The 23,220-nt window shown below is 45.2% G+C and overlaps 1 protein-coding gene across 1 annotated transcript in view; it reads left to right on the top strand.

Moving 5' to 3' along the window:
• Positions 1 to 7,911: 7,911 nt before the first annotated feature.
• Positions 7,912 to 23,220, top strand: part of VILL (villin like) — a 28,296-nt gene continuing 12,987 nt past the window's right edge. Inside the window, exons 1-9 of the mRNA XM_026072287.1 lie at positions 7,912 to 7,991; positions 10,287 to 10,368; positions 12,634 to 12,708; positions 16,011 to 16,207; positions 18,144 to 18,252; positions 18,783 to 18,893; positions 20,355 to 20,554; positions 20,643 to 20,721; positions 22,146 to 22,244. Of these exons, the coding sequence (XP_025928072.1) occupies positions 10,300 to 10,368; positions 12,634 to 12,708; positions 16,011 to 16,207; positions 18,144 to 18,252; positions 18,783 to 18,893; positions 20,355 to 20,554; positions 20,643 to 20,721; positions 22,146 to 22,244 (939 nt within the window). The 5' untranslated portion in view covers positions 7,912 to 7,991; positions 10,287 to 10,299. The remainder of the gene's footprint in view (positions 7,992 to 10,286; positions 10,369 to 12,633; positions 12,709 to 16,010; positions 16,208 to 18,143; positions 18,253 to 18,782; positions 18,894 to 20,354; positions 20,555 to 20,642; positions 20,722 to 22,145; positions 22,245 to 23,220) is intronic.

Genomic DNA, 23,220 nt, shown 5'->3' with positions numbered 1-23,220 from the left:
TTCTGGGTGCCGAAGGAGGTCCTGGAGGAGAACTCCTTCTAAGGCTCTTTCAGACATTTTAATCTGAAAAGCCCTCTTTGAGATTTTTTTTTTTCCTGTGTCTCAGCTCAGCAATTGCAATGGGACCTGATGGGTCCCTTCAGTGTGTTTCTGTGGGCTAATATTCACCAAGTGTTCAGCCACAACTCAGTTCCCAGGTGGTCTCCCATCTGGGTACAGGACCTGGGGCTGTTCAGAGTGTGAGGGAAGGTGAGCTTGAGTGCACTCAATCAACATGCTGTAATATCAGCAGTGCTGAGCAGGGTCGTTTGGTGAGAGTTTTGTTTGCACTATTTCCAGTAGGGATGTTTTATTCGTTCGGCCTTATGCAGTTAGCTTGCTACTCTCTCGAAGCTGGCCTTCATTTTGCAAGATGGGACTGCAGTTTCCTGTTGCATTTACATACTGGGTCCTGCATGGGCTGGATTTCCCTTTGTATGCCAGATGAATGCCAGTGGGCAGACACAGATGGACAGCCCCATCAGCTGGGGCTTTGCTTCTTGCCCTGCAGCATCTGCTGAGAGCAGTGGTTGGGAGCGCAGAGCACCCAGGCTCACAAAATTGTGATGCACCAGCACCATCCGTCATGCAGCTGGTGGGACCACAGGGACAAAGCTACGTACCTTCATTGTCCCGTATCTATCTGCCCTTTGCTCCTCATAATCCATCCCATCTCTATTTGCCCTCTTTTCTCCCTGACCCCCTTCCTACCATGACAGGGAATAGCCAMTGAAAGGTGGGTCAGCCATCTTGGGAAGGAGACACAACAGGAGAGTAGGATGGTGGGAAGATGTCTCCTCAAGGAGCAGTCACTTAAAGTGAGGTGGTGCAGGTACAGACTGAGAGTGGCAACCACAACTCACTGAGGAGACCCAAGTATGATCTCGCAAACCACCCTGTGTTGCAAGAGCTGAATGAAACAGTAATAAACACACTGTATACAAGGTGCCAGATGTTCCTCTGGTTTCGCACAAGCCTAGCGGATAACGCTAGCACTGGCCACTGAAAAGATGAAGAGGAGGTTGTTCCTGGTGTTCTGAACGTGGAAGCCTGCATTGGGTTGGTTGGTATCTGCTTGCCTGGACACAAGCGAGGTGTTTACACCCAATGACACAAATGCCCATGAGACAAAGGACGAGCTCTCCTTTGCAGCTGAAGAAATGAAACTGCCTCCTGAATAAATCCATTGTTTTGTGCCATGCCAGCGAGGAAAGTGCAGACTTACCTACAGAGTGCCCCACTTGGGTCCAGGTAATTTCATTTGCAATCCAAAATGTCAACCTCTTTTATCCAGAAGTCCTGGGTCCTCCTGTACTAGTTTGACATGTTGCTTGCAGGTCTAAACTGGCGCAAGACCGGAACGGTCCCTTCCTTTTGATAGTTAATATTAATCTTGCCACCTCCCACTTGCAAGCTAATGCTCTGGGAACTAGTTCTCCAGCTGGTCTGAACAGAGCCACAACAGCCACCCCTTCTGCACCGCAGCCAGACAAAGGTCCTGATAACAGGGGCTATTCAACAGAGCTTTTTAAAGAGTGCAGCAGGGAAAACCTGTTTTTTTATCTTGCATACACACACACACACACGTATGTGTGTGTATGCACATATATGTACACACACACAATACATATAGAATCTTATATTCAGTAAGCAAAGGTCATAACTCTTAGACCCAGTTTTCAAAGATGATGGGCCAGGTGAGCACTGGTGCTTGCTGTCTGAAAAAATGGCTCTTAATTTTGGAATCTCACAGATACCTAGATAACCAAAACCAATAAGACCCTGACAGATAATTAGGCATGTCACTAAAGCACCGGTTCCAGAGTGAAGGAACCCATGGCAGGAGCTGCCTTAGGAAAACATGGCAAAACAGAAAGCCCTGTAGGAGAAGCACTCTTCAGGTTTGATGAAACCTTCTGAAGGTTTCAGTTTGCAAAGCCTGAGTTTAACCATACTTCATGTTATTTGGTTCAGTTCGCTCTGGCAGAACTTGCAAGCAGGGTCATTGGGCACCACAGATGGGGTTGAGCTCCCATGAGAGAGATGAGGGGCAGAGCAGGAAAGCTGAGCCCACCATCCAAGGCTTTCTCTGGGAGACTGAGGAGACACTGAGTCCTGCTTGACTGAGATTCAGCAGACCTGCCTTAGATCCTGCRTGAGGATGAGAGGAACCACCCTGGAAGAGTCTCCCTCAGACTAAAGCACCCAAGATATCTGACTGAGGGTGGATGAATCCCAGCCCTTGACCCCTATTCTAGTCTTTCTCCAAAGGGGTGTAGTTCTCCTGCTTTGGCCAGACTCTTCTAACCCTCCATAGGAAGCAGTGGCCTGATTTCTTTTCCCCAAGGTTTTGTGTTTATTTTTTTTATGCATCTTCAAAAGTTGAGTGGCAGTTGTTAGCTGAAGAAGAACCGGGTCCTCCATTTCAGATGGGAAAATGCCTTGTTTTGAGGGTCTCTCCTCAACTATCCAGCAGCAGTACCCTCCCCATAAACCTCTGAAATTCAGGYGCTGCACGGGGCTCAGGAAGCTCTTGTACACATGACCAAACATGCCTTTTTCCTGGATGTGTCAGCACTCAGTTGTACTTCCCTGCAGCCAATAGGTTAAATAATGCTCCATTCAAATGCTGATGTGGGAGAGGATCGTAACTTTTTTCCTGGAGGTGGTGAATAATTAGAAGTTTCTGAGCATGTTTCTAACCTGAGCTGCTTCTCTGGAAACCAGAAAAAGGAATTAAAATGGCTCCAGCTTTGTCTTCCTTCTGTATGCATCTCTTGCCCTCACTGTGGCATGAAGCCCTGCTTTTGGAGTAGTGTTGGTSCCGAGCCAGTGATCTTTCCCTTTCACCAGAGGAGGAAGATCTGAAAGAAAGGAGAGATTTGTCCATAAAGAATTGGCAAACTTCATGCTTTCCATTCCCTTGGGATGGCTTCGTACCCTTACTGACTCGCTAACCTCATCGTGAGAAGCCGAAGGTGGAATGGATACCTTTGAAGCAGGCTTGAGTCAACCTTCGTTTTATTATTCAAAAGTAGTGCACCTGGCACCCTGCCAAGGGCAACGCTGCTGYGAGACACTTGCACACAGCAGGCTTTTAGGAGCTTCTAGTGCTGCTATTTTTTTTCCCCATGTCTCAGAGAGAGCTGGTAGGTTTGCACTAAAAGAATTCAGTATTGGTCACTGGGAGTGACTTAAGGGGGAAATCCCCTTCACCGTGCAGAGATGTTGCCTTCCTCAAAGATCCTGCAGCTTTCAAAGACATCCTTAAAGAAAGCCAGAGGAGAATGACTTCTTGGGAAAACAGTCAACCAAGAGCAGGGTGGGTGCTCAGACCTCCATAGGACACCAAGGCAAAGACTATCTGCCTCCATGTTTAGTCAATTTGATCTCCCTTTTTTAGTGCCAGTTGCTGCTGAGCATTATGGTCTCTCCCTTCAATATTATGAATGTGGAAACTCAGTCTGCATGACTTGAGAGCTGTGGCTGTTATTAAGACTTCTTGATTTAATCGTCGTTAAACAGTTCTTATACTGTTGAGAAGTTTGTTTGGACAATACAGCATGTTCCCAGTAGAGTAGGGAAAATAGTCAGTTGTTAAAATTTTAAAGGGAGGATTCTGAAATGGAAGCAGTTTGGGAAAATCTGCTCATAGAAACCAGTTTCCCAAGACCATCTGCTTGAAGATCAGAGTCCTGGAAAGCTACCAGCAGTAAGATCAATACAGAGGACAAAGGAGGTCATAAAGGGAAGCATGCAGAGATGAGCAAGAATTTCTGGATGGAGCAAAGTGTTGAGCTAGAATTTATGGCAGGTGGAAATGAGGCAGCTGCAGGGGCTAGTCAAAGTCATAGGAGATAAATTGTGAGTTGCCTGCCCTTCTAAATGAGATGTCTTCCAAGGGATTTGAAGGGACAGATGAGGTACACATTGAGAGCTGTTGCAACTGGGAAGGTGGTTGTTTCCTAGTAACATGTTACTTCTTGGGCTCCTTCCTTTTAAGTAAGAAGCAATAGTATGTTCAGAGGATTGGTGCAAAGCCCATCTGCAGTGTGTGGCTCACAAGGGGCTCACAGCATCAGTGAATTTCTGGGAAAAACTGTGTTTAAGCTATAAAGACAGAGGTGTCAGAAATGGTTGGGGGTGAAGGCACTGGTTATAGGAAGGGACACTGAGCCAAAGATCTGCTTCTCAGGGCTGCTCTTGGACAGGGGTTAAATTCCCAGGCTTATCCAGAGATACAACAGCTGGGTCCCAGAGCTCGTGTCGGGCTGACCAAATTGGTTATTGCTCAAGGAAAACCTGAGAAGATACTAGGTTTTCCCTCACATTAACCCTGACCAGATTTCAGTTCAGAAAATTCATCCCAGTCCTCACCATCCCCAGCTTTTCCCCATGAGCAAAAAACAGAAAAGATTAGTCTCTTGGGATGGCAGGTAGCTGCTTGGATGAGATTTGTTCTGCTGATCCCTGACAGCCATTCATGGAGAAAGATGAAAACCTGCCAGTCTGAGCTCAGGGAAAATTCATTCTTAGCTCCAGACTCAGTGTCCTGAGGAGGGGAGCAAGAAGTTTCTTCATAACATTAGTTCACCCTGCCTGATGCCCCATCTGAAGTTTTGGTCCATCTCTACTTATGAGAAGACTTAAAAAAACCCTTCAAACCCTGCCTAATCCATCCAGATGATTTGGTATCAGGGACAGGAGGATCTTTTTTTGACCTATGGAGGTGGCCAGGCAAAGCCCTGAAGCATGAGGTTTAATCCACCTTAACGCCAAACTGAAAGGGTTGTGGATGAGCCGGGGCAGCACAGCTTGCTGTTCCCCAGAGGCCCCGTTAGGGAAGCATGTGAGTGGAGGCTCACACTTTCGCAGACCTTGTGGATCCAAGGCCAGAGAGCACACCCTCACCATTTAGCCATCTCATTTTAAAGACATTAAGCAATGGCGAGCCTGCCAGCTTCCCTAATAAGCTGTTCCAATATTTAATTACCCACCACAATCAGAAATAGCATCTTATTTCAAGGCTTATTTTACCTAATTTTAGCTGCCAGGCAACAGCTCTTTTCAAGAAGGTTGAAATGCTCTCTGTGATCAGATTTCTCCTGCAGCCATAGGTGCCTGTGCATAGCTCTCTCTTTGACATGCTGGACACACCGAGCTCCTGAATCTGGACTTTATGGGATCTAAAGAAGAAGGGTGATATGAGCTGTACATTTTCCTTTCTACCATAGCCCAAAGCATGTTTCCTAATCCCTGCCTAGTCGCCATGTCCCAGCATATCCAATGTGGGTAATGCCATTCAGCTCCTCTGATTGCAAACCTTCCTGTGACTGTGCGAGAGATGAGGAGCTGCCACCAACACACGCACAATGGTGTATACGTATGCACATGTATGTTCTAGGAGCTCTCACCTACTTAAACTTTGCCTTTCTGCCAAGAAACTGGAGGAGGATATTTGATAACGTGACTGATCACATGACAACATGAGATAGAAGACAAACCCCATTGCTGAACTTCTATACCAATCATTTCCATGTGAGATGAAAGCTACTTTTTCTCCTGCTGTAGTAGTAAAATAAAAGATAGATTAGATTTCTTGAGTACTATACTTCTGGACAGTCACTCACTAATGTTAAACATTGAAAGCAACAGTCCCAGCCTGTAGCTGATGAGCCGCACAAGGTAACTCAACCTTAAATTTCATTCCTATGGACAAAACAAGGAGTAACTGCTGTCCTTTATGCAAACAAAAAATGGCACCTAGTTGGACCCAGATGCCCAACTACAATGGAGACAATGAAAGCAATTCAACAGCCCTGGTTTACCTCATCCAATGCCAGTCCAAGTATTCCCAATAATTAGGCCTTTCAGCCTTTAAGGCTGGAGCACAGCTGCTTCCAATTTTCCCAAGGCTGTACAGAACATTAGTCATCTCACTGGGGCTTTTTTATTACCATGGCTGCAACCGAGTAAGCATGCCGCCAAAATCCAGACAAGCCAAATCAGATTTAATTCAGAATGTCCTTCAGGAGTTTGAAATGATCTTCTATCCCCCTTCTGAGTCCTTATTTTCCCTCCCCACCCAAACAGCCTGAATCTGCCTGAAGAAATCACAGAATCACAGAATTGCTGAGGTTGGAAGGGACCTCTGGAGATCATCTAGTCRTCCTACTAAGGCCTCTTTCTCAACACCTACCAGGCTGACCAAAATGAAATAGTGATTGCTGGCATTTCCACCCCAATTGTTATTTAATAACTAAACTTGGGAGTGACTTTGACATTTAGTTAGTCATCTAGTCCTCCCTGGAGCAAAAGCTCTTCCCTGCACCATGTTGGTTAGTGAGGGAATGGGAATCAGATTTAGCAAGCAGGTACGGAGATAAGACCTATCTGCCCAGATCCACAAGCTTCATTATTTAGGTGAAGCTGTGGAAGACTTTGCTTTTATCTCTGAAAGCTCCAGATTCAGTCCCAGCTGTGACATCCTGCCAAGATGCTAGCCACCTCTGTTTGGTTCTAGGGTCCTCACCGGCCAGAAGTGTTTGGCTCTTTGCAGTTTAATTGATAGCATCTTAATCAAGTGATGTTGACCAAGCAGAGCAGCTCCAAGACAGAGCTCCCCTGTCTGGTCCTGCCTCAGCCTGTGCTCCCAGTGTGAACTTGTCCTTTCCAAGGGCTCAAGAGAACCTGGAAGTGGTGGAAATAGAGTAGCTGGCCATGGAGGTGGAATAGGGTAGTTGCATGGGAAGGATAAGGTGGGGAGGCTACAGCTACTCTAATGCCTCTAGTGCCTCTCTTCACCCCTTTCATGGTAAAACCATTCCTATGTATGAGGAAGCAAATAATCTTTCCCATAACCAACTTTTTTCCTTTGAAGTGGTGCTGGCCTTTTTCAGTGGATTCCCGCCCCTGAGGCTACTGACTCATGCTTCTTGTCGGTTCACGCTTCACCTAGTACCAGACAAAACCAGTTTGGTTGAGAGAGGAACTGGCCTGAACATCACTGTTCAAACCTTACAGGGAACCCAAGCCTCTTAAAATCTTTTTTCTTTTTAATTTAGACAAGTTTCTACCCTTCCTGATACCAGCACAGATGAGAATTTTGCACTCCATAAATACTGGATTTTGTGTCTGGGAAGGAGTTGACTTATGGGATCATTTGATTAAAAATCTACATTAAATAGTTAAAGAAATGAGCTGTCTGATTATATAAATCACATTCCTTTTATTTCTAACTTGGCCACAAACCGAAAGAAAGTCCAAAGAAAGAACTGACTTTGTCTGTGTTTCACACTCTTTCCCCAGTTTAATGACTAAGGAGAAGGGGAGCGACAGCATTTCCCAGAAAAGTGTGGACCAAAGCTAACAGGGAGGTTTCCAACAGAGAAAGGAACCCCAGGAGTGGAAGAGAGTGAGAATCCCTGTTTTGAATCAGTGGTTTGCATGAGAATCTGTAAAGTGTAACTGACTTCCGGATGACTTTATCCAACAAGATTGCCTGAGCTCAGAGGAATCTGTGGATCCTCTGGGTTAACTTCTTTTACGGGAGAGGTCGGGGTATTGGGAGAAGCACRAAGCCAGCTGCGTTTCACAGCTGGCCGGCTGCTGGTTTCCTGTGCTGCTAGGAGGTGGACAAGACTCCCGCTGGCTTCCGCAGGGAGCAGTATTGGTTTTACTGAAAAACTTCACGCCCTGAATTCTCCTTCATACACAGCCACAAGCATCTTTACTAGCTTTATTTTCAAGTTGTTCCTGCTTTAATACTAGACTGAAAAGAAAAATAGTGCCCTAAATAAATGACAAAGATGGCTGAGGGAAGGAGCTTTCACTTGGGTTTTTCTTTGACAGGGACCTTTCAAGTGCCATATTGGAATGAAAGGAAGGTTAAGGATCTGAACTGAGGCTACATTTCTGGATTCAGTTCCTGACAGCCACAGACTCCACAGGAGGTGAGCCACTAAGGCCTCCACTCAGAAAAGTGTCTAGCTCCTGCTAGACATGGAAATATCTTTTGGGATCTGTTTTTTTAGTCTGTGTGGGACTCAATTTGCCTTTCTGGAAATTGAGATGAAAAATGTCTTTTTTCCCCTTGCTGTTTCTCTTCTTGACTGGAAGCTATTTAGAGAAACCGAAAGGGAGATGCAGGTTGACAAATGCACTCTTGGGAGATACATGAAGCCATAAGGGGTCAATCTTCCATGGTTCTTCAGATATATCTATGTTCAAAAGGGCAATGAGCACTTCTGACTCCTACTATCCAAGGTTGCCAGACTGTGGATGCCTGCCCAGTTAGTGGAGAGGTGTTGGAGCTGTGGTCCACCACCATGATAGGTACCTGCTTCTCTCTGCTGCCTGTGCAAGGAGCCAGGGTCTGGCAACTCTGGACTGTGGAAGACCCAGATGGACCAAAGGTCCTGCCTGGATCCACAGGTTTTGTGCTCTTACTTGATGTGCAGACTTTTCAGGAGAAGAATCATCCCTTCTCATGTCTTAGTGGTACCAAGGGCAGTGTATCTTTTCATGCATAACACAAGCAATAAACATGCCTTCTGGCATGGGTTCACCTGTATTTGTGCTTTTCTCCCTCAGAAGGAGCGTCTTTCATGTGTGTTTTTTTTTTTTTTTTTTTGTGGCTTCTTTTATTTTTCATCTTATTGTGGCTCAGGTATTCTGCCAAGTTCATGTTCAGCAATAGTTCCTTCTGACAGGCACTTTCTTACAGCTGAACAGAAGCATGCAGGAGAGGCCATGGCCTACAATCAGTGCAGCTTTGTCATCCAGCAGCAGAAAAAAAAAAATGCAGTCAATCAAATTGTTGTTGTTTTTAACAAAGTACAATAGATCTGTTATAAACAAATGTAACTCAGAGGAGCATACTGGTAAAGCAAATGAATGCAAAACACAGAAATCAGTGAGCCATGTTTTCTCTCAAAGCTGGGCCTTGATTTGTGAGCAGGATTGACTCATACTAGAATGGCTGATACGGTAGTTGCCCCTACACAAATGGTCTGTGCCGTGGCCACTGCAGGGGAGCCAAGCTGCTCAGGAGGCACCTGTTGGGCCCCATGGGCCAGCCAGCTCTGCTAGTATATAGCCCAGTCTTTTTATATAAGCTGGTTTTGGTTTTGATTTGCTTCAGAAGGTTGTGGTGTAAACAGCTGTGTTTGAGAGTCACTTCTCAAGCAAAACCTGTTATTCAAGCTGTAGGAATGGGGAACATAACTAAGGGTAGTCCCATTCTCTTTTCACAGCTGGCAGATATGATAAAGGATGGATAGGAGACCTTCACCCTTCAAGAGTGGCAGCTGGAGATATCCAGAGCATCTCAAATGTCCCTAGAGACCTCTGTACAGGCAACTGAAACCTACCTCTTCCTCATACAGGCAGTGGAGCCTAGGGAACTGCTCAGCTATGTGTAAAGTAGATGCCTGGGTCATCAGCTGAATCACTCCCTATGCTCTGCTGACTGCACTGGCTAGGTCTCCATTGGTTTTAACGGAGCTTAAAGCCTGGATCTGCCTGTCCTGAGACACCTAGATGTAGGTGTCTTAATCTAGAGCTGAATCTCACCCTGAAATGGAAAGGCTCCATTCACTAGGCCCCCAGTGGCTCGGGGTACCTGGTGTGACCTCCAGCGGCTGCTCTAGGATGGCATGGGTCTCCTGTAGGTCCTGCACTGTCCCTGCCACCTCTTGTGCAACTGTGGGAACAAAGCAGTACTCATGCCAGGCTCAGCACCTTGCTGTATCCTTTCCACCTGTTTAAACGCATGTAAAATAATCCCATACCTGAACAATGGTGTCCTAACCATGTTTTCCTGGGCTGCGATCCCACACTTTGCTTGTTCTCTACCATGAGCATGGATACACTGGGAGTGGGAGTTCATCCTGCTTAACTCTTGCTAACTACAGCTGAGCTGATCTGTCCTCTTTTTGTAGTCAGTGGAGAGATGGAGACATTTCATGCTGTAGTTTGCCTCCAATATCTAAGTCTCCACTGACTGTGAGAGGAATCCAGGTGACTAGCTCAGATGTAGATGTCTGCACTTGGTCAGATGATTCCCACCTTGATGATCCCAGTCCTTGGGCTGCAGCGCTAATTGGGAATCATAAGTGTCTATATCAAACTGGTTTGGCAAGAATGTCCAAAACAAACAAGCTTCAGTCTCAGTTCACTTACTGTTGTATCCAATTATGTAGTTATTTATAGTTATGCTGTTTTTCTGTTCTTACTTTCCCTTCCAGCTCAGGGGACAGGATGACAGACGGTGACTCAAATCTTCCAATCATCGAGAGAAAGCTGGGACTCCAGATATGGGGCATAGAGGTACGACAAGAAAGAGTGATGTGATACACTGTGTGTGTGTGTGTGTGTTTCAAGAAAGAGATATTCTCGAAGCAGTCTGGGTAGCAAAAGATGGTCCTACAGGAAAGATGCAGCTGTGGGAAACAGGAGACCCAATTTCTGGCTTTGCCTTCCTCCCTATGCAACTTTCATCATGTTATTGCTTGGTGCTTTGGTTCCCTCCTCTGTATAACAGGGATAATAGTGACTAAGGAAACATTAATTTTGGTGGGACTGAATATGTTCTGGCAGCGCATTCCTCCAGCACTGGAGGCTCTCTTACCCACTTTGGGAATTGTTGCATAGCTGTTTTAGCACATTTAAAGTTAATTGCCTGTTGCATCAAGAAGAGGTGTTATGGGTTAGTAACTTTAATCTGTACCAGCAGTGGGGAAGCTGCCATGAGGAAGGCACACAATTTTGCAGGGAAGGTATTCCCACAGTGTCTATATGCATCTCACCCCCACCTTGTCCACTCTGATTRATAGGTCATTGCAGGGAGAGATACTGCAGCAAGTGAGATCACCTCCTGCTTGGGGTGATCTTTCTTTGTGATTTGGAGCAGGGCTCAATCCTGCCTCTTCTTTCTGGCCAGTTTCACAGAGGAGGTTCCCCTGCAACAAGAGGGGGACATAGACTAAGGTCCAGAGCCAGCCCAGGGGAGCAGTGGGAAGGGTCTCCTACATGTGTCTCAAAATGGTGGTGGTCCTCTACAAATTCAAATTATGTTCCAAGTAGTCCAGGGTCTTTACCTTTGCTTTTCTCTCCCAAACGCTGTATTAAGCTTCTTTCTAGTGGATCTGTAATTAGAGAACCATAGTTTCACAAAGGCCAGGCTGGTAAGCCGGGAAACAAGTTAGGCCACCAGAAGAATGTGTGTATCTATTCTAGGGAGCCACAGAGACATATCAGGCCCAGGAGCCATGTGTATATTGATGTGTGGCACACCCAGGCACGCTGGGCAGGCATGGCTGGTTAACTGTGATGTGCACCAAGTGCAGTGTGCAATTACGGTTTAGAAGGGTGAGAGACATATCAGTGTCCTCAAGTCTATCTTTTCTCTGCACTGCTAATTGCTATGTATCCCTAACAAAGCAGTTATARTTGGTTAAAGCTGCTGAAAGGGGTCCTTGAATTGATGGGTGCTGAGTAAAAAACATACCCCAAAACTAAACCTAGGATAAGACATGCTCAATCCCCCAGACAATTCCCACACAAACCCAAGCTCTGGTGCACTTCAGCCTGACCTACTGGTCTTCAAGYGCTAGATCTACAGGATTGCAGAGGAGCAAGGAGAGTGAAAATCCTTGTCAGTCTGAGCATACAGTGCTCTCATTTGCTTCTTCTCAACCCTTAGCACTTTCAGAACTTCCCCCAGGAGAAGTGACTTTTCCCAGCCCGTGAACACAGCCCTGGCAGTGCCACCAAGGATCAAGATGAGCAAGGGCAAACTGCTTTGGCATCTGTCATCCAGTGTGTTGGAAAAAAAAMCCCAAAAAAAAGCAATAACCCTGGTGGTGACAGCACCAGCCCAGCTCCCAGTTGGTGCCATTGCTGATCTTTGAAGTCATCCTGGTCTCCCTCTAATCTCCCTTGCCAGAATGTTGCAGCAATGCACTTAATCTTCATTCACTCTGGTCTAAGGAGTCCCAGCCAGTATGCGTGTGCATGGTTTCCCTCTACGACTTATTCCACAAACACTAATGAGTGACCTTATCCGGGCACCTCCTCATTTCCACACTCGGTCCTTCCTGTCTGAACTCTTCCAATTACTCCTAGTTATACATAGAGGTGGAAGTGGGAAGTTAGGAGTTTCCTTAGCATGACATGTTGCAAATCTGACATAGAGATGTTTGAGGTGCCAGTATAGCATTTTGGCGTATGGCTGCCAAACTAAACCATGATTCATCCCCCTCTAAATAAATAGCCTTCAAAAAACTGTCAACGAATATGATGAGGCAAAGCAGTATTTGTATCCTCAAACCCTATCTGTCACCCTAATAGCAATTAAGTGTGATTATTAGTTCCTTCTCCAAAATGACACACAAGCTCTCTGCCCCAGGAAACTCCCTGATATTGGCTGGGGGCCATGGAACATGTAACTTCAACTTGAGGTCCTTGGTCCTTCCTTCTCCAAACTTTAATTGTCACCCTAGTGTTTCATGCATCCCAGCTTCCCTGTTTCACACTCATCTTCTTCTGGATCTTGGAGTTCTAGCAATGACATAAACGCTCATTTTTTTACAGAATATGAAGATGGTTCCTGTTCCTGAAAAGGCTTATGGGACTTTTTTTGAAGGGGACTGTTACATAATTCTACACGTAAGTAAGGCAAACAAGCATCGGTAGGCAAACAGGTTCTTTACCTCAGACTTTACCCCCAGATACTCTCACAGATGAGAGAAGCACTGTGGGATAAAAATGGTTGTGCCTCTGTGTTCACTGTCATCTAATCATGCACCYGAATTTAACATTGTCATCGTTGCAACAATATTTTGTGTTTGTATAATCAGAAGGCCATAAGAGCCATTAAATCAGCAATTTATTAAAATGATTCATCTTCTAATCAATTGAATCATGCACAYAGATGGCAAAATGGCCAGTATATTCCTGACAAACCAAAGCAAGGCCTAAATTTGTATGACTCATGGGAGTAGTTTGGGAGTGTGAGAGGTGGCCAGCTGGAGGGCCTTGTTTTCAGTGGATGATGTGGGTTATGGAGGTGTGCCACTTACTCTGTGACACATGAGCAACAGAGAGGCTTTGTAGTCCTTCTCCATCTCCCTGTTAGGACACCTCATCCATCCCACCCAAATTTGCTCCAGATCTACTTACAGCCAGCTGAACCCAGTCTAGCCAGAAGCATGAGGAGCTTCTGAGAATAACTCTACAGTCTGGGCTGTACAAAGTGCCTTGCGTTCCTAAAGCCCTCTGGGAGGATGATGTGTCTCRCTGGGCTCCTGTACCTCCTTCCAAATCTCTTCATCTGCACAGAGCAATCCAGGCCCCATTGCATCAAGCGATGTCCACACTGTGGAAACCAGAAGCATTTCCCACTTCCTGGGTCAGAGCGTTCCTTCTGCAAACATTCCCATTAGTCAAGTGACAGCAAAGCCTCYGCTGTCCCACAATAACCAAAGATACATAAGCGCACGTCTGCAATGCAACAAAGGCAGAGCCCAGTTCATGCAGTGCTTGAATCATATGAAGCAACCTGGGTTTCCTATACCTCATGAAATATCTAACCACTGAGAAGATCATTGGGTAGGATATTCAGTGAGGATGTGTGTGAGCTAGATTTATGTTCTTTGTGTGAATTTTTTAGGTAGGAGATTTGAACGTAGATCTCCTCCAGACCCCAAGTTCGTGCCCAGATTATTTGGGTAGGGTACCTACTTTTAACCCTCAGAAATGTTTACAGGATAGAGAAATGGTTGTCCGTATGCCTCTAGGGATGGATTCAGCCACAAACACAAGAGTTTTGTGCCATTTTATAGGCGCTGGAATATCCAAGATGTCCACACAGGGCCAGCAGATATGACACATGAGACCTGCACCCTTCTGGGGTAGCACCTGAAGCCCATCCTAGGTGACCCAAAACACCTCAAATGTCCCTAGGGTCCTGGCTGAGGCAACTGAATTGACCCCCTGGTGTTTAACTGTGCCACAGACAACAATTTTTGGAAGATTTCTTGAAGAATCCCCTTTTCTTAATTCTATGGGTTTGATTCAATTTCCTGCACTTGCTGTAGGGTGTGTGTCCCACCTGACCTCCAGGCACAGGTGAAAACACAGAAAACCTGCCAGTATTATGTCATCTCCACCATCCCCATGTGGGTACCCAGACAATCTAGGCCGTCTCTGACAGCTACTGAGCTGGGTCTTAGATCTCCATTTACTATAGTGGGAGCTTAGACCTTTCTCACATGCAAACACCTAAATTTAGGGGCAGGGTTGAGATGCCTAAATACATGCTATGAGTGTCTCATCCGCCTTGCAGCTGCTACTTCATAGGAGCACACATGCCCTATAAGTCCTAAGTCACATCTGCCCAGTGCAGAAGTCTTGGATAGCCTTGGAAGTCTCAAAAAGCTCGTAAATGCCAATTTTTAAGCAAATGAATTCTCCTGTATGTATCTTTCTCTGCAAGCTGAATCCACTGTGTGTCAAGCTGGGAAAGCAGGCTGAGATAGCTATGCAGAATGACTCTCCTGCAGTAATTCACCATGCAGATGCCTTTACGTTACCTTTCAAATGCTTTGGGGGAACTGATTTGGTAGCAGCCACCCAAAGACATGCTTAGAGCAGAATAGGAGTGCCCTTGCAAGGGGCTGAACATAATCACTATAGATTTTGATGCTCACAGACTCAGCTTATGTTGCAAAAGCTTCCCCAGGTAGAAAAGCCCTTAATCACTCCACATCTCTCCCTCCCCCTTGCATAAAAGAGGGTACAAATACTCATCTTTCTGCTTCTTGACCGGGGGCACTCCAAACAAAGGCTGTCTGCAGGACAATGGGACTTTGATGGTATTCAGTGACAGTCAATTCAATAGAGTGATTTTGCCACAAATTAATCAGTTGTGCTGAAGGAAACTGAGTTGTATTTTATTCAAGTTCGAGTGTTTTTCATTGTGGTACCACTAGATACCACTAGACAAAGCAAATAAACAGAACTTAGTGTCAAATCCAGTTTATAAAATGAGCTTTTATTATCTTTCACAGGCATGGATGATAGGGTTTAACACAGTAGGTGATGAAAAATAGCTGGCACAACTCACATAACAATAAGCACACCTCTTCTCAGACCGCTTGCCTCTTCTTTCTAGGCTATTGGGTTTTTCTGTAATAAGATGAATCACAGCATGCACACATAGGTTCAGCTTCATTTGGAGTTATGTCTGTTTTGCAAGTCAGCAGGAATTCAGAGGCAGTTTGTGTTACTTAATGGTGTCATAGAAAGGGAAAGAAAGGAGAGTACCTCCAGGCAAATACATACGAGTGTATATTACATTCAAAAAAGTGATCTATGAGAAGAATATCCTTTAAGTTTTGATATTAAACTCCACAAAARTAGGACAGGTTGAATGCATGATTTTTTGGAATTTCACAGGTGCTCCATTTCCATAATAACAAGAGTCATAAAAGTACCTAAGACAGAAACATGCTTCAGTGCAGTATGTATGCAAGCCCCATAGGTGCTCTCCCGAATCAGGACCCTGGGGGCTGAGCTGACTCTCCACTCTACCTTGCCTGGGAGTCACTGCGCCACCCAAGCTTTGGTCCGCTCTGAACCCCCTTGTGCTGACACAGCTCTTCATGTCCCTAATGCCACTCCTTTGAAAGCAGCGACATAACGGTCAGGGTGATGGTAACAGAGGCCAAGGCACCAGAGGGACAGCCAGACCCCAGGCTGAGCTCCCAAGGAGCGTCGTAGGGCTCAGTCCTGCCTCCTCTTGCCCAGGAGAAAGGCAGGAGTGAAAAAGCCCCTGGGAAAGGGCTCCATGATCGCTTGTTCCTGCCAGGTCTCCCTGACCAGTGGTGTTTTTTGCCAAACCTGTATGTGCTGCATCTTCCCGGTGAGGGAAAATGCATCCTGAATCTCCTCTTTCCCACCTCTTCCAGCACAAAAGAACCTCTCGTGGCTCCTCTACAGACTTGCATTACTGGATTGGCAAGGATTCATCCCAGGATGAACAAGGTGCTGTGGCCCTGTATGTCATCCAGATGGATGATGCACTTGGGGGAAACCCTGTGCAGCACCGGGAAGTGCAGGGACATGAATCTGAGACCTTCCAAAGCTATTTCCGGAACGGCATTATGTGAGTAGCGTAAAATACCCCACAATGATGCAAGTCACAGTCCCTGGGGTTCCTTCAGCTTCTCTCTATCCCAGAAGCATCAACATTTCAAAAATCTGAAAAACATGGACCAGTTCTGTAGTTGGTCAAAATGCAAAAGAAAAATTTCCTATTTAAAAAAACCTTAGTTTTAATTACTGAGATTGGAACCATATTGTTTTGTTCCACTGATCGTTTTTCAAGATGTTTGCTGTAAATGCATCTTAACATCCATTTTGTTCACTCTAGGGTCTTCTTTCCACTCCTCCACACACTTTAGATCAGTAGGTCCATTCACGGCACTTTAGACTAATATCCACTTAGAAGAGAAGTGATGATTTGGCTCACGCTAGGAGTAATTTTCCTGTAGTGAAAGGAAATTTGGCTCACTGAACTTCAGACATCTAAAAGATATCGTCTTGTCCAACTGTGTGGTCTTGGCCCCCTTCAGAGTCTTTGGAAGGTGACTCCAATAGTTGCCCTCCAAGAGGACCTGTCTCTCTCCACTGRCAATAAACAGTTTAAGTGCCTCACTTTTAAACAGCTGAAGAAAAGTCAGATGAAAATCCATCCTTGGTCTCTATCCTATATCCTAGTCTGGCTTCCAATACCACTGTACTGTGCACCCCTATATCTTATGAGTTTCTTCAGAACCTTTGTGAGACAGTGAAGTGTTTTTATCCTCACCTTAATGATAAGTAAGGGGCAAAGGAGGACTAAGATTCAGACTTTCAAAAGCATGGAGGTTTAGAAGTCTATTTAGAAACCTATCTGCCCCAAAAATCAATATGAGTTAGGCTTCATCTTGGCCTAAACCACATCTCTAAGGTCATACAGAAAGTCTGGGGCAGAATTAGAGATTAAACCAAGCTTCTTCTACAGCTTAGTAGGTAGCTTAATCACCAGAGTTTCCTTCTGTGGGTAGGTACTACTGGACCAAACAAGTTAATCACTCATGAGCCTAACCATGCTTGCCAATCATTTCCAGACTATGATGAAATATATCTTACCCACATGGCTAAAAATTATAAAACTCCCAGCAATTCCCTCTCCTTCTCACACATTGCAGTTTTATTGCTTCACTTAATGAGAGGCCTGAAGCATGAACATTGGATTGATTTGTCTAAAATGCACTAGGATATGTAGAAGGGGGTTAGACTTGTCCAAAAACCAGTAAAAGGGCTCTAGAACTTTCTTGGGGGGACCATGTCCCTCACAATGTGATCGCACCTTCCTTGCAAAGTTGCATGGAAAGGAAGTGATGACATCATGCAGCAAGTCAACACTGTGCTAACAGCAGGCATTGCAAAGTGCATGTTCAAGGATGAAAGCACAGTGAAACTGGAAGATTAAATCTGAGAAGAAGATGGTGTCTGCATCCCTTTACAATAGCATTTTGTGCTGCCTACGTCAACAGCTTTCTGTCTCAGCTACTTTGAATAGAACAACTGTTTTCAACAAAACCAAATTTTAGCAAAAAAATCTGTATTTTCTGCAAAGCATGTTTCTTAATTGAATGTCTGAGGAATATTTCAATTCTGAGAAATCACTGCCTTGCTTGATGAGATTTTCAATTTGGTTGTGTTATGTTTCCATTGCCCTCTCTGACTTGCCCGTTCAGCTACACACCTTCTCCCAAGATGCATGACAGCAACACAACACCCATAACAGGTGGCAGGACACCATGAGGAGTCATGGTATGAATGGAGACTGTGAATGGTAGAGTCAGGCAACAAAGCAGCTTTTGACATTCCATTTGGGGGAGTCTAAGATGATATTCTCCCAAGGTTTTTACTTGTCACCAAAAAATAGATTTTTTTTCAGAGGACAGAGGGGCAACTATTTTCTAACCAGCATGAACTCTTTGGACAATTACTTTCTAACCAGCATGAACTCTTTGTTCCCTGCTCCACACCAGCTACAAGAAGGGAGGAGTAGCTTCAGGATTCAAGCACGTGGAGACCAATATGTACAACATCAAGCGTCTTCTTCATGTCAAGGGAAAGAAGCACATATCAGCCACAGAGGTAAGCACAGGAGCCCTCTCTACTTATGGATCATTTGTCCTTGCCTTTCCTCCTGCACCCATTTTCCACCAGATTTACTTGCTAGATAGCTCATCTCTGCTTGAGCAGCCCTACTACGGGACAGTTTTCAAGAACTTGTTGTGGGGTTTGGTATTATCCTGAGAGAAGCCCTTTGGCTCGGTGAATAGATGAGTACCACCCCTGGGCACTTTCTTTCACAGGGTGGTGGTTGTTCTCAGAAAATAATTTGGAAAACTGGAATCTTTGGAGAAAGGGAAGGGACACACCTTCAGCGCACAAACGTCTACCCTATCACCCCTGCATTAATAAGAGTAGAGTTATTCACATCCATTCAAAAGGAAAACAGGTCTTACAATCCCAGTGTCATTGCTGAATCTAGCTAGAAAAATGAGCACGCCATTGCAGACCAGTTCTTACATTCCTGGGAGCAAGTTCCCTATGACTGTGACTTGACCCTTTTGGCTCTCGTTGTCCCCACCAACCCAAGTCATTTCATTTTCTCGTGACAGGTAGAGCTTTCCTGGAACAGTTTTAATAAGGGTGATGTTTTCTTGCTGGACCTCGGGAAAGTGCTGATTCAGTGGAATGGACCCAGTTGCAGCATTGCTGAGAGATCTAGGGTGAGTACAGGCACAAAAGCCCCTTGGTTTATTAGAGGTACTTTCTGATGCCTAGAGCGAGACAAAACACAAAGAAAAGAAAAAGAAACAGTGAAAGATGCTTGCACAGTGAGAATCTCAGTAAAACTAGAGACACGTATATGAACAAAGAAAATTCTGGTAGATTTTCTGCTTCCCCATCTGCTGATATCAGAGGTCAGGAAGTGCTCTGCTCAAGCCTCAAATCAGGTGTCAGAGGTGGCCTTGGACACGTCACTAACTCTAGCTCCAGAAAGGCATCTAATTCCCTCTGAAAAGGTATATCTCCAGCCCTCTGTGCCCTGAAGTTTGAATGAGGTAGGCCCTAAACAGTAGCAACAGTTGGTTTAACTGCAATAACTTCCCCAGGGGTAGGGGAATTTTTAGTTTTAAACAGCATCACAGGGAATCCCAGCTTGACCTGTATGAGACAAGCAGGAATGCATATCCTAAGTTTTCGTAGGACAGTTTTATCCATAGCTCTCAAAACACTTTAAAAAGGGTCATTGTCTTTATTTTACTGATAGAGGAACTGAGATACAGAGATTTAATAAGGCAAGATCTACCACTGGGTCATAGGCAGAGTTGGTGGTTGAGCTCATAGCCTGCCATCACACATGTTAAAAGTTAGGTGGGGCTGCTCTTCATATGGTGGCACCTGAAGAGCTGGGATGCCGGGATGTTCACAGGGAAGGCAGTTTGGCAGGACACAGGGGAAGAGGTGAAGATCTGGATGAGGGTGGAGAAGAGACAAAGAAACTACTAGGACACAGAGAAAGGGGAGCAGGAAGATGGGAGGTTGCTGTGAGGAACAGGCCATGGTTCACCTCAGGCCTGGCAATCAAACAAATCATTCCCTAGGCCTAAAAAAGAGGGCCCCTTTCAAAACTATTGTCATGAGATGGTGAAAAAATTATACATCATCCATTTATCTATGGAAAATTGAGATTTCAGCCTAATTAGTTGTTTGACATTTCACAGTGTTTTTGTCACAGAAAAACTTCCATGTTTTTTGAATACTTGAAACATTTAAATTTAAAATGCCATCATGGTACATCCAGGGTCCTGCAGTTCTGCTGCCTCTGGCTGCTATTCTGCTCAGCATGTGTGCGTCTCGCTTCCAGACCATGTCTCACAAGGTTATTGGATTTGCTTATGTACAGTCACACATATGCAATGCTTGTTGTGATGCCTGTGCCCTGCAGGAGCAAACACCAGTAATGACTCTACTAAGGAATGTTTTCCTAAGAGTTAGTTAATAAGCAGGTATAATGGACACATCCACATTTTTTAACAGCTAAATTTGCAAGACAATAGCAGCTTCAGAGAACTGTAGTAATCTAGTTTAGACTGTTAGTTCTCCATCATTACTATAGGTCTGAGGCAATGCTTGCTGAATTCGCCGGCTGAATCTGGATTTATCCCCTTATGATCCTTGTGTAGGGTCTCGCGTTGGCTCGTAGCATCAGGGACAGCGAAAGAGGCGGCCGTGCTCAAATTGGCATTATTGACAACGAGAAGGACTCTCCAGACCTCATGCAGATCATGAAGATGGTGCTGGGTGAGAGGCATGGGGAGCTCCAAGACGCCATCCCCGACACAAAAGCAGATGAGCTGCAGAAAGCAAATGTCCGGCTCTACCAGTAAGTCTCGGGCTGAGTCCCCGAACCCCAGCCCTTCTCACGGAGGGCTCTGTGCAGCCTGACTCTGCTCAATGACTCTTTCTTTCAGTGTCTACGAGAAGGACAATGACCTGGTGGTACAGGAGATAGCTACTCGGCCCCTGACGCAGGACCTGCTCCAGCACGAGGTGAGAGAAAGACCTCAGTCCTTATAGAGAGAAACGTTGCTGTGGCCTCCTTTGTTTTCAGCTGAGCACCTATTTCTATGAGATACCTGTTTGCAGAAATTATCAGCCCTTACATCCTTTAAACTGTGTCAGATGTCTGCTAAAAATAGGGCACCTTAGCCTCCACCTACAGTCTTGGTGCCCAGAGGCCAGGAGTGGATTGAAGCTGCTTTAACAAAAGGTGGCAAACCAGCCCTCTCAGTTGAGAAATATATTAGCTTGGCAATCATTATAAAAGGAGAGTCAAGGCGAGGTGGGTTGAAATGGGCCAGGATTAAATTCCAGATGRAAATCAGGCTTCTTGATACCTGCAAAGTGATGTTCTGGGACAACCCTCCATTTKCAGAAATGAGAGCAAACAGTCACTCTGCTCATAAAATTATGAAGATTAGATGTTTTCCAGGTGTAGCAAGTGACGAGACTCAGTGACCCTCCCGGAAGGAGATTCCTTACAGACCCTCTGTCTAAAGGCACTGAGAAAACAGAGGCCTTCCTAATATCCTTCTGGCTAAAATTTGGCAGAGAATTGCTCAGCCTCGWTTCTTGGCTGCACAAAGTGGCCTGTTCCAAAATGGGGCTGTGCTGCAAGCAAGTCATCTGGCTCCAGCCCCTTTATTCACCTTGCACCCATCACCCATGCTCCAGTTAGTCCCTGGTGTCAGCACTGTTAAAACTCAGCCTCCTTTTATAGGCATWTGAAGGTTATGTTTTTCCTGTCAAAGTTCAATTTCAGCATCACCAAGCCTTTGGTCGCACAGCATGTTGTCAATTGGGACCATCAGATCTCCATGATGGAGACAGGATGCCCGGCAGCTGGGCTGCCTGGCAGCCCTCTCATCCTGTATCTCCAGATCAGGGATGCAAAATACTGGAGCAGAAGAGGTCTAAATTGGGCTTTTTCTGCTCCTTTAATAGGAGGCTCAGCATAAACAAACACCACCATCAGCAGTGCTGTAGCACAGCAAGCTGAGGGTGAAATTCGGCACTTGCTTCTCCTGGAGCCTTTCAGAGCTGGTGTTCCTGTTAGTYTGGGAGCAGCTCTCATGAGGCTGAAATGGCCAGTTTGGAGARGTGCCTAGGAAAAATATGTATTTTATTTCTTCAGAGTTAAAGAGCAGCTGCTGAGATAGAGGCACTCATGAGCTCAGTGTACCCAAGAACCCAGGCACTGCACAGTTGAGATAGTCATAGCCCATTCATGTACCACAGAAAATCCATCCTCTGTTGCTTCTGCTAACAGTTACACCAGGGTTAGCAGCTCTGCAAGGCAAGGAAATAAGCTCGATCTAGACTCCAAGCAGGAGCCAACCTAGGTATGCTACAAGTGAGAACCTTTCCCTGAAAAAAGGTTTTTACATCTGTTTTTCTTTTCTGTTTCACATCAGGACTGCCACATTTTAGATCAAGGCGGTTTTAAAATCTATGTTTGGAGAGGAAAATTATCCAGCAAGGAAGAGAAGAAAACAGCCTTCAGCCGAGCTTTGGTGAGCTGTAATATAGTGCAAACAATGTCATGGGAGGGTAACTAAGCACTAATCTGACCATTCATTACAATTAAGTGTGGGTCTTTAGGAACTGGCCTGTGTAATAACAGGACTTAAACTTTGAAGGGAGATGAGATGATGTAAATGCAAAATTGTTTTTCACCAAATCACAGTAGAACTGGGACCTGTCATTGAAACTAGGAGGAAATCARTTAAAGAAAAGAAAATAAAAGAAAATACAAAATAAAATACTTTCTTACAGCAGATGGTGAGCTTCTAGAATTTGTTGCTTCAAGACATGGTGGAGGCTGGTGATATCAGCAGGTTCAGAAAGGGATTAGACAAATTCATGGTCAGCAGGTCCATAAAGAGATATTAAAGGAGRTGAGATCTTCTGTTCCCATTAACAGCCATGACCCAATATTGTGGCTGCTGGGGACAGTGAAAGGATCAGACTGCAGATAGTCAGCAGGCTCACACATGCTTGCTAAACAGCATCTCCTACAGCCACTGCCCAAGGCAGCATGGACCACTGCTCTGTTCCAGAAAGGCATCTCTWACGTTCCTAATCAACACTGTGATACCTCAGGGAAGTCAATGGGGAACTTGGCTGCTCTCTGAAAAAAACAGGTCTTATGTGTAGGTGCTACAGGCTAAGTCTCAGGTCCATTGCAATCAACAAGATAATGCCAATAGGTTTKGGCTCAGGTTCTGTGTGTGAATTTGAAGCTGATGTGGGGATCTTCCACTGGGTAGAAAGAGATCTGTTATGAACTCAGATTGGCCAGCCTGAGACAAAACCAGGGATCACGTTAAGGTAGAGCACACCAGCACAGCACACTGGCACTTATGMCACCCCTTCAAATAAGGTATCATAGTTATTTTCTAGTCTAACATGCCCCAACACATCCTTTCAGACAAAATTAGCCTTGTGAGAGCCTGAGTGAGTAGGACATTTGTTTTTGTTTTTTTTTAC

Source organism: Apteryx rowi, unplaced genomic scaffold, assembly GCF_003343035.1.
Source record: "Apteryx rowi isolate R43461 unplaced genomic scaffold, aptRow1 scaffold_109, whole genome shotgun sequence".
Taxonomy (NCBI): domain Eukaryota; kingdom Metazoa; phylum Chordata; class Aves; order Apterygiformes; family Apterygidae; genus Apteryx; species Apteryx rowi.
The sequence above is the reverse complement of the archived record's forward strand: the minus strand, read 5'-3'. Positions and strand labels throughout refer to the sequence as shown.